A 12,084-nucleotide genomic window follows, 5' to 3' on the forward strand; every position below is an offset into this window, starting at 1 on the left:
AAAGGAACGTACAGGTTTGCTGGTTTTCAGAGGCTTGTGAGTGTTCCTTGCTCCCTGACCGCCGTCCCCAATGTGAAATTACTCTAAGGAGTTTCTTATGCTCTGGTGAAAGGCAGTGGGTAGGATGGGGCTCCGGTTGTGGCTAGGAGTATTTACAAATCAGAAGGAGCTGTTCCCGATCATGTCTAACCTGATTAAAGATTAAGTTTGCCTCAAAGTGTTTAAGTTTGCCTTCCAAATCTAGTTTCTGATGGAGGGGAAACAAAAAAAAATTTAACTTGTGACATAGAGGGAAAGTATAATCTCTTTCTTTCTCTCTCTCTCTTTTTTTTTTTTTTCCCAAAAGCCCCCTCAACGCACTGCTTAAGCAGCCTTTCCTGAATCATGGCAACCGAATAAAACCCAGCTTATGCCAGAATGCTGTTCTAGTTGGTAACCCAGAGTTTACTCCCCTTGACAAGTTTACTCAAAGAGAAATCAGAGTAGTTTATGTTTGTAGAATAATTCTCGTTCTTGTGCCTGCCCTTCACCTTTTTTCTTCTCCATCAAAATGTCATACACCTTTATCACACATGTTGTTTTGGATTTCAATAGAGTTAATTTCTTAATAGAAAATGAATGGTAAATTGAAAGGCTAGTGAGCCAAGAGAAAGCTCATTGTGTAAAGAGGAAGCATGTGTGTCTTACCAAAACATTTAGTTTATCTAAAGTAAATTCAGAGATTTAAAAAGTATAATTTGGATGGTATTTCATATCTGTAATCTCTTGTTTGGAGAAAGGAGAAGTGTGTAAAGTATCTCATAACTGACATAGGAAAGCATATCTTGGAAAGAGGGAGGGGTTGTGATTTCCTTAGTGAAAAATCGGGAAGGAGCTGCCAGGTGTTGGGAACAGCCATGACTGCCAAGCCTTATCTCTTGTCACTGTCCTGGGTTTCCTCAGGAGTGTGGATCCAGCTGCTCTCGAGTTTTGTTTGATTTATTTTTTTTTTAATGGATGTTCATGGAAGGGTATGTTTTTCTTAACTTTGTGTTTGAGGCATTTTGTAGAACACCAGGGACCCTAGTGAGAATGTTAAGAACCACTAAATTAAGACTAGCATTTTAAATACTTCTTACTCATGGCAGAGGATATGTATTGGAGTATAAGACTAAGTACAGTTCTGTGTAAGTGGCGTTCAACTATTTGAACTGTTTCCAAATCATCGCTTGTTGGTAAATAATAAGACAAATAGAGTATGTCCAAACCATGTCATGTTTGACACCTTAATAATTGTGTATAAACGTGGCCTGTCCCACCGATGTAGTCACTCTAGTAAGAAGACATGAATGTACTTTAATCAGTCATGTGAATGAGCTACACATTTGAAGGACTGAATCAGTGATAGTCATTGACTTCTCATTCTCATTCCAAGAACTGACTGGTTACTCCACAATTCCTTGTTTTTAAGGCTGGGTTTGGAAGAGTTAATGTCCTTGTGATAGGAAACTGCTTGTTCAGGATGTTATGGAGTCTGTATCTCATATTAAGTGAATTTAAAGGTGAAATAAACTCCTCTTCCATTAACACTAGGCACAACTATGGAAGAACTGGAAAGAATCAACAAAGAAATTGAATCAGTCAAGAGTGAAGTTGAAGAAAAGCAGAAGAGACTCTCCAGGTTTACTTTAGCACTTGAAGAGCTGTCACAAAGCCCTGTGGCCTCCTTGAATGACACAAATGTGAGACAAGATTTTCCTGAAAATAGCCTGATTTCAAAAGAGAAGTGGAATGAACCGTCAAAGAATAGAGAGAATCAGCCTAGAAAATATGTGTTGGACCACAAATGTCCAGCAACTGACCTTGAATATGACCCATTGCTCAATTATTCTGCAGGGCTGCTTGGGTCATCTAGAGCAAGACAGAGTGAGACTGATATTCAGCACTCCTGCTATTGGAAGAAATCTGTGGGTAGAAATTACCACAAGTCCCTGGAGAGTCCATATGTTTCACCAATAAGAATTAAAATAAATCTTCAAGATTCTGATGAAGATGATCTTGTAATGGATGTACCTCCAATCATTCCTTCTTCTAAGAAATCTAAACCATTTAGAGGCTTTAAATATCAGAATATGGATGAAAAGGTACAAGTAATACCCCCAAAGGAAAGAAATCTTCAAATCAGAGGCATAGAAGAGGAAAAAGTAGACAAGACCCAGCTAACCACACAAAGAGATGGTGACAGTAACAGATCAGAACCACCAAAATCACTTATGAAAACCTCACTAGATAATAAAACTAACATAAACTTGTGTGGTGTTAAAAACCACATTTCTAAGATGGGAAGCTTCACCAGTGAGAAAAAGTATGTCTATATTTCAGAAGAAAGTACATCTTGTGCACTTCCCTGTGACAAAGAAATACAGAAGGAGCATCATAATGAAAGTTATCCAAAGAGCAGGAGACATGTAAAAACATGTTATGATACTCAAAACATGGAATGGCGATATTCACCAAGTCAACCCCAATTCTCATATTCAGATGATCACATACAAGAAAAGGTTTTGAGAGTACAAAATGATAGTCAAGACTTAAATACTTTTGAAGACAGAAAATTAATTGAATTTGATTTTGATAAGGAATGTACTGAAGACGACACACTCTCTGATTCTGATAAGACTATGAAGGAATGTCTTCAAATTTTCAGTGAGTTCACACAAACCAAAGCTCATAAGAGAGAAATGACTAAGCAGGTTAGTTCCCTTTTTTTTAATTCTCATTTTCCAAAATCTAAAGGAGTTTCCCTTAAATAACATTCTCTATATTATAAACTTTATATAATATCTGTAATATGTATTTCTAATATTTATGATTATTAGCATATTAGAATGACAAGGCAAAAACCTTGATAATTGGCCAGCCATGATGTTTTGCAGACTTGACAGTTTCCAGAGGTCATGGTATTAGATGTAGTAACTTATAGTTGATCTCTCAAATTAGAGGAATCTTTTATAGGAACTATGCATGTCAGATTATCCAAATTAATTACTTTGTGAATTATTTTAAATAATTTGCCCACTATTTTGTAGTTTTATTCCTGTGGCTCTTCAGGAAACATGATAAATTTGCCACTACCACACTGAAATTGGATGATTCTTATCTTTTCCATCTAGGTTTCAGAAGAGCAAATGGAATTAGATATGTTATATTACCAAAATATTTCCAAACCAAAAAAGAGAATTGCACACACTGCCAAGTTTGATGTGAGTCATTTTGATTCTCTTACTCTCATGCCCTCCTTCTGTCTCCCGTACCCCCACCCCTTCAGTAGACACATTATGAAGTACATACCATTTAGAGCTTCAGGTATGTTCTAGTAGTTATTGTCTTGTTATCCACCAGGGGGCACAAGTGGTAAGTCAGTAAATTGATTCTTTTTAAGCATTTTCCAAATCCTTCATTTTTCCCTCATTATCTAACATTTCCATTAAAAACAGTTATGTTGTATAAACTTTTAATGATAAATTAATATAGGCAGTCCTCATTATTTGCAGATTCTGTATTCACAAACCCTATTCAGTAAACTTAATTTATAACAAAATCAAGACATGCTTTTTTTGGTCCTCTTGTAGACATGCGCTATGGCAAAAAAAAAAAAAAAAAAGAGTGAATTGCCTGACATGCACATGCACATTCCCAGCTAAGGGTGAACAAGGCAACACTGCTTTCTTTTCTTTCTTTTTTTTTTTTTTGGCTTTGTAGGGCTGCACCTGCTGCATGTGGAAGTTCCCAGGATAGGGGTTGAATCAGAGCTATAGCTACTGGCCAGTGCCACAGCCACAGCAATGCCAGATCTGAGCCATGTCTGTGACCTACACCACAACTCACAGCAAAGCCGGATCCTTAACCCACTGAGTGAGGCCAGGGATTGAGCCCAAGTCCTCATGGGTACTAGTCAGGTTCGTTACCACTGAGCCATGATGGGAACTACCACAACACTGCTTTCTTGTTCACTGTCACACTGTTAACCAGTGTTCTTATCTCAGTCTATTTAGTGCCATGTTTTCTGCATTTTTGTGTTTTCTTAATGAATTTGTTAATTTAAAATGGTCCCCAAGTATAGTGCTGTCTGGTGTTTCTTGGAGCAGGCAGGCTGTGATGTGCCTACAGAGAAAATATGTGTGTTACCTTTGTTCAGGCATGACTTATAGTGCTGGTGACTAAAAATTCATTGTTAATGAATGAGCAGTATATACTAAATGAAGCATCTGTAAATGGAAACACACATAAAACAAGGTTATGTATTGATTGGTTGATGAAACTGCTGAGACCAGATGCTCACCTGCACCTAGGAGCATGGTTCAGTATTCACTAATTCATTGTGGGACTCTATAAGACTTAACTAGTGGAAATAAGGAGAATGGACTGTAGTTTTTCAAAGTAGTTTGAACCTCTTGTAAATATATATTATAAATGCTGAAGATCTCTTGCAACATATAAAGAAGCTGAAGACTCATTGCAGCAAATAATATTCCTTTAACACTTTGTGTTTAAAAAATGCTATTGGAAGTTCCCATCATGGCTCAGCAGAAATGAGTCTGACTAGTATCCATGAGGACACGGATTCAATCCCTAGCCTTGCTCAGTGGGTTAAGGATCCAATGTTGCCATGAGCTGTGGTATAGGTTGCAGACACGTCTTGGATCCGGTGTTGCTGTAGCTGTGGCGTAGGCCAGCAGCTGTTGTTCTAATTCAACCCCTAGCCTGGAACCTCCATATGAAAAAAAAAAAAAAAGTATTATTGAACAAAAACAGTTAGTTCTCTGCTCTAGTCTTTACATTATTTGTACTTGGTATGAACTGACAGAATCTTCTGCATGGCTCGGAGTTCCTGTAGTGGCTCAGTGGTTAACAAATCTGACCAGGAACCATGAGCTTGTGGGTTCTATCCCTGGCTTGCTCAGTGGGTTAAGGATCTGGCATTGCCGTGAGCTGTGGTGTAGGTCGCAGACGCAGCTTGGATCCCTTGTTGCTGTGGTTCTGGCGTAGGCTGGCGACTACAGCTCCGATTCGACCCCTAGCCTGGGAACCTCAATATGCCTCGGGAGCAGCCCAAGAAAATGGCAAAAAGACCAAAAAAAAAAAAAAAAAAAAAGAATCTTCTGCGGGGCATAAAAAGAGTTTATGCTCCCAAGTCATATATAACAGCCTGAATTCCAGTTCTTCACAGGATGGTTGAATGTTCTTGAGCAAATTATTTAATTTCTCTGTTTCATTTTCCATGTTTGTGAAATGGAAATAGTGAAATGCCTGCCTATCCCAGGGTCAGATATTATAGATATTTACTAAACTAGTTCTCTCCCCTTTTCTCTTTCTTATGAAAAAAATTTTTTGGAGGCTAACTTTATATTCCTTTAATTGCAAATGCTGTAGTGTTCATAGTTTTCATTTTACTATGCTATGTATTTTCTCCCCAAATTCTTTTTTTTAGGGTGCACCCGTGGCATAAGGAGGTTCCCAGGCTAGGGGTGCAACTGAAACTATAGCCACCGTCCTGTGCCAGAGCCACAGCAACGCAGGATCCAATCCACATCTGCGACCTACACCACAGCTCATGGCAATACCAGATCCTTAACCCACTGAGCGAGGCCAAGGATAGAACCTGAATCCACATCATGGATGCTAGTTGGGTTCACTAACTGCTGAGCCATGACAGGAACTCCCCCAAATTCGTATATTTAAATAAGTATTGGTATCATCAGCAATTTTTTCCTTAAATTCTCACAAATGGAAGTAACTGGACAAAAGATAGGTAAAAAGTTTATTATGATTTTTAAAATATGACACATTGCCTTCCAAAAAGATTGTGGTAATTTATAGTCTTACACAGTGTTTCAGGGTTCCCTTCTCACAAACCTTACAAAAAATGGGTATTGCAATTTTTTTAACCTGTAAATTTGAGTGAAATTCTGTTTCCTTGTTTTATATTATATTTGTTTGGTTACTAGTGAAGCTGAACATTTTTTCATATGTTCCCTTCTCTTCTAGTAATGAATATTGCTGTGGAGAAGTCAGCTGCTAGCCTATTTCTCCCTGTGTGGGTCACCTGATACTTTTGCCTCATTACCTAAAGGATTCTTTCCTTAAATTTGAATTCTGGTGACTTTAGTAGAATATGTCTTATTAACATTTTAACTGCAAATAAAGTGTCATTTTCATATAAAATTTAATTTCCTCATATTTCAAGAAAATTTTCTTAAATTATATGCTGAAATTGTTTGGTTTTATTGTCTCAGTTTATTTCAGGAGTACTCCAATTATGTGTACTGGATCAATTATGTGTGTATTGGATCTCATGTAGTCAATTCTAAGGAGCTTTTGTGCAAAAGGAAAGTGAAATTATCCATCTTAACAATTTTTAAAATCATCTATGTTTTATACTGATGCTTTATAGGTTCCAACCAGTAAAGAGATGATTAGCCCATTCAGGGGACCAGGCCCACCACTGGTTAGTCACACTAGACTCCTCCAGGCCCAGGAACAGGCAGTGCAGATAATGGCTGCCATTAAGGGTGGGCAGGCTTTTGTTAGTCTCACTTCAGAAGAGAAGAAAAATACAGTTGCATGTCCAGCCTCTCAGATCCAAAGGAAAGCCTCAGGAGGTATGAGGAAAATCTTTTTTTAGTTACTTATTTAATAAATGGGGTTATACTTTGTTTTTAAAAATGTTTCCTATGAAACCCATATATTCCCAGTTATCATTAAGTCAATTACATAAAGCTTTACATGAAATAATAAGATTAGCATATTTAAATCATTTATCCCCTATATGGTAGCAATAAATGGTAGTATTTTGCACACATTCTTACATGGAGCAAATTGCTTTATAAATTACTTAATTTTGTTCTTCTAGGTTATTTTGTTCTTCTAGGTTATACTGGAATTGGTTATTGGGATCCTTTTGTGTTTGCATTTTGTTTTCTTCAAGAAAAAATATGTATTTTTTAATCAAGCTTATAAATAAAGTGTTGTGAAATTTTGAATTAATGATGGAAATAAACTCAAATCATCTGAGACTAATGACATTAACATTTACCTTTTCCTTTTTCTCTTGTTCTCTGAAATGTCTTAGAAAATTCACGTACATCAAACAGCCTTCACATGGATATAGTTCTTTCGAAGGAAAGTCCAGCTGCAAAGCCAAACAGAGCACATGTTCCTGTGAAAAGTATTCCTTATTTTCCTGTGAAGGTACTATGAACTCAATCTGAAGACCAGAATTTTATTCCTAATAACCATCATGTTCTAACGACATTAGGGCCCCTTGGAGAGTGACTATGTTTTTCTCTCTCTGAAGACCCCTAATTCAGATAAATGCCAAACCTACTGCTAAGATATATTGTCAAGCTTTTTTTGGTTACTATTAGATAGTTATTTTCATTTTATCATGGGATTTGTGTTTGTGTGTCACTTTCAGTTAATTTGTTTTTCTTATTATTGGAAATATTTGGCATTTTTTCAGACCTAAAACATCTGTGGCTATAATTAATTTAAGCCTCTTCAGTTTTTTCAGAGAAAAGTTGTGCATTATGTCTTTCAGGCCATATCTGGTGAGGGGTATATCTGTCTAAGTATGTGAGAGACAGAGAGAGCGTTAGGAAATAATGGCCATGAGTAATATGATAGTACAACCTTCTTCAGTCATTTTTCCTCTCCTTGTGTCAATGATTTTTTTTTTCTCTTCACCATGTATTCTTTGGCAGAAAACAACCTGTCAGTGTTAAGTCTTTATCCCTCCCTAAAAGTAGGGAGATTAACTCATCCTAGAATTCTGTCTTTTTTAAGCCCTTCAAAAGGAATGCTAAACTTGTTTCTAGCTCGGATCATTTAAATATTGAATATGCACAGATCTGTCATAAATTTTATTTAAGCCTAAGGCTTTTTCTTAGTCAAATGATAACTGAGAGGCATTGGGACATATATTTGTTTTAAGAATTGTTTTGAGAAACTTTCCTATATGCTCATCAGAGGACCAAGTCATGGCTCTATGAATCTGGATGTGGAAACAGTTGAGTGATTAGACAGGTAATCAAATCAGCCCTGATAATGGCAGACATAAGGCAGCAGTCTCATTTCTCCCTTTTGCGAGTGTAGATAATTTTATTTCTCACATTTTTTTCTACTCTTAATGAATCTAATACTTGAAATTATTTTTAATTTAATTTTTGTATCAACTTACCTAAGATAGTTTTACTGCTTTCATACACATAGTAGGAATGTTAAACAGAAAATGCATGTATTCTCTGTTCTAATCAATGATCTTATGTTTAACAAGATGTTGAAATATAAAGTGGCTCATCAGAAGCGGGCTGTAGGAACATCAGAATCCTTGTCCAAAGTACCTGATGAAGTAAGACAACGCTATGTCAACCTCTTTTTTGAGAAATATTTGAGATTTTGCAAAACAGATGATGATGCTTTTAACAAGGTCAGTACTAAATAATGTAATTTACCATAAAACACACACACACACACACACATACACACACACAATAACTATTACAATGAATATAGAACTCATGCGGCACAATTAGCCAACAGTTTTGTTCAGTTTTTCTCCTCTGTTTTTTTTGAAACCAGGCAATGGGCCTGTTTTTTTCCTCCCTATCCAATCACTTTTCTGGTCTTAAGTTGGAAAGTACTCTGATTACTTTTAGAAAAGTACTCTGATTACTTTTTAAAACTGTCTTAAGGGTGTTCCCGTTGTGGTACAACAGAAAACGAATCCAACTAGTGTCCATGAGGATGCGGATTTGATCCCTGGCCTCGCTCAGTGGGTTAAGGATCTGGTGTTGCCATGTGCTGTGGTGTAGGTCACAGATGTGGCTCGGATCTGGTATGGCTGTAGCGTAGGCTGGCAGCTACAGCTCCAGTTGGACACCTAGCCTGGGAACCTCCACACATCGCAAGTGCAGCCCTGAAAAAGACAAATATATCTTAGGCCTGTGATTTCATATCAAGGCCAGGAGTATATTAATCTGAGGAGTGTCTTCCCCTTTATATACTGTCTAGTGAGCCACCGTCTCCACCGCTCCCTATTACACACATCTACTATGCTCATTTATAAGCCATGTCTTGTCCTTTGGCAGCACCTGTGTATGCAGGTTCTACTCAAAACTTTTTTTTCCAAATTGCAATCTTTCAAATCAGTAGCAATAACTTTAGCTCCCACCCCATGAATATCTTCAAAATCCAGTGTGGAATGGTGATGACTGTGGCTTATTTGACAGGCTAGGTCCCACCTGAGCCGACAGACTCTTCTCAGCTCTGATTGTTGCAGTTTGGAAATTCAAGTCTAAGATTTAAAACTCTATTAGACAAACACATGTCTAAGTACTAGATTTGGGTTTTGTGCTTCTCTTCCTCTGATTAAGGCTAATTCAGGTGACTCTGAAGGTTATTATAAAAGACCACAGGTGGATTCAGCAAGAGGCAGATTTCAGATCACTATGAAAAAGACCTTTGTAATTAATAAGCTGTCCATAAAGCAGCGTATTCACAAAACAGTAAACTGCCAGTTGCTGAAAGTGTTTGACTAAAAGCTAAATTATCATCATAACAGGAGATTCATGCATCAGCTGTGAGGAAGAGCCAATTTAAGGATTCTTTATACCACACAGTTTTATTGAGATGTAATTCACAAACCCTGCAATTCTTCCATTTAATGTATATAGTTTAGAAGCTAGCATATTCACAGTTGTGCAACCGCTACCACAATCAATTTTAAAACATTTTCAGCATCCCCAAAGTACACCCTCTACACTTCATCTGTCACTCCCCCACTCCTCCATATCTCTCAGCCCTAGGAAACCACTAATTTACTTTCCATTTCTATTGATCTGCCTATTTCACACATTTAATAAAAATGGAATCATGTGCTTTTTTGTGACTGGCTTAAAGTTTCCCTTAGCATAGTGTCAGGGTTCATCCATGTTATAGCATGTATCATTACTGCATTTCCGTTTTTTTTTTTTTTTTTTTTTGTCTTTTTAGGGCCGCGTCTGTGGCATATGGAGATTCCCAGGCTAGGGGTTCAATCGGAGCTGTAGACGCCGGTCTATGCCACAGCCATGGCAATGCAGGATCCAAGCCATGTTTGTGACTTACACCATAGCTCATGGCAATGCCGGATCCTTAACCCACTGAGTGAGGCCAGGAATTGAACCTGCATCCTCATGGATACTAGTCGGGTTTGTTAACCGCTTAGCCACAATTGAACTCCTGCATTTCTTTTTATTGCTGAATAATATTCTGCAAAAATAATATTCTAAAAAATACACAGTTTTTTATTCATTCATTAGTTGATGGACATTTGGATTATTTCCATTTGGGGACTATTATAAATAATGAACACTTGTACACAAATAAACATTGTGTACAACTTTTTGTGTGGACAGATGGTTACATTTCCATTGAGCATATTTCTAGGGTTATATGCTAATTCTATATTTATCTTTTTGTGAAATTACAAAACAGCTTTACAAAGTGACTGTACCACTTTACATTCCCACCAGCAACTTACAGGGGTTCCAATTTCTCCACATTTTCACCAACAGTTGTTATTTTCTGTCTTTTTATAGGGCCATCTTAATGGGTATGAAGTTGTGGCTCACTTACAGCTTTGATATGCATTTCCCTAACAACTCATGATATAGAATATATTTTCATGTACCTCTTGGTCATTTGTATATCTTCTTGAAGAAATATCTGTTCAAATCCTTGGCCCATATTTTGAGTTACTTGCCCTTTTTTTTTTTTTTTTTTTTTCCTCCTGAGTTGTAGGGGTTCTTTACATATTCTGGATACAAGTCTCTTAGCAGATAAAACAATTTTTTTTCTGTGGGTTGTTGTCTCATTTCTTGATTGTATAAGTTGCAGCACAATGTTTTTTATCTTGATGTAGTCACAATTTATTTTGTTGTTACCTGTGCTCTTGGTATCATATCTAATAAAATTAGATCTCAAAGATTTATTCCTATGTTTTTTTCTAATAGTTTTAACAGTTTTCATTCTTATATTTAGGTATATGATCTGGTTTGAGTTGAGTTTTGCATAAGGTGTGAGGTAGGGGTCAAGTTTAATTCTTTTGAATGTGGATATCCAGCTGCTGTAGCACCATTTGTTGAAAAGATTACTTTTTTTCCTTTAATTATCTCATCATTTTTGTCAAGAATCAGTTGTAAATATAAGTGACCATAAATTCTGGGCTCTGATTCTATTCCATTGATCTCTATTTCTGTCCTTATGCCAGAACTACACAGTCTTAATTACTGTACCTTTGTAGTAAGTACTGAAATTTGAAATATGACTTTTTCAAATTTGTTGTTCTTTTTCAAGACTGTTTTAGTCCCTGCTATATCCATATAACTTTTAAGATCAGCTTATATTTTCTGCAAAAATATCCAGTTAGGATTTTGGTAGAGATTGTTTTGAATCTATAGATCAATTTGTGGAGTACTGGAACTTCTGCTGTGGCACGATGGGATCAGCGGTGTCTCTGGAGCTCTGGCACACAGTTTTGATCCTCTGCCAGGAGCAGTGGGTTAAGGATGTAGAGTTGCCATAGCTGTGAAGTAGGTTTCAGCTGTAGCTCAGATCTGATCCCTGCCCAGGAGCTCTGTATGCCATGGGACAGCTGAAAAAGAAAAAGAAATTTTTGTGGCGTATTACCATTTTTAAATCTTGTGAACCATGAACATCTATTTATTTAGATCATCATTAATGCCTTTTAACAGTTTTGTCATTTTCAGTGTACAAGTCTTAAACTTCTTTTGTTAAATTTATTCCTAGGTATTTTAATCATTTTAATGCTATTGTAAATGGAATTGCTTTTATAATTTCATTTTCAAATTGGTATAAGTATATAAAAATTGATTTTTGAGCTTATATCTTACAGTCTTGCTAAACTTGTTTATTCTAATAGTTTTTAGTGAATTCCTTGGGATTTGCTTTATAAAAGATTATGTAATCTGAAATAAATATGACTTTACTTCTTTTTTTCCAATCAGAATACTTTTAATGTAATTTTTTTTCTAATTTCTCTAG

General features: G+C 36.5%; 1 protein-coding gene across 4 annotated transcripts in view; it reads left to right on the forward strand.

Moving 5' to 3' along the window:
- Positions 1–12,084, forward strand: part of REXO6 (RNA exonuclease 6 (putative)) — a 43,357-nt gene that overhangs the window by 1,473 nt on the left and 29,800 nt on the right. For 2 of the 4 annotated variants that reach the window (XM_005660054.4, XM_005660055.4), the window contains exons 2-6: positions 1,573–2,732; positions 3,153–3,242; positions 6,434–6,641; positions 7,112–7,230; positions 8,315–8,467. In XM_005660054.4, the coding sequence (XP_005660111.3) occupies positions 1,573–2,732; positions 3,153–3,242; positions 6,434–6,641; positions 7,112–7,230; positions 8,315–8,467 (1,730 nt within the window). Of the gene's footprint in view, positions 1–1,572; positions 2,733–3,152; positions 3,797–4,699; positions 4,775–6,433; positions 6,642–7,111; positions 7,231–8,314; positions 8,468–10,619; positions 11,006–12,084 lie in introns of those variants that run through there. The other 2 variants (XM_084983282.1, XR_014820540.1) reach the window with 2 other exon arrangements.

The sequence above is a fragment of the Sus scrofa genome, chromosome 1 (assembly GCF_054392235.1).
Source record: "Sus scrofa isolate SSC_HxYL_T2T_F1_AM1 chromosome 1, Sscrofa_HxYL_maternal_Yorkshire_Landrace_v2.0, whole genome shotgun sequence".
Classification (NCBI taxonomy): Eukaryota; Metazoa; Chordata; class Mammalia; order Artiodactyla; family Suidae; genus Sus; species Sus scrofa.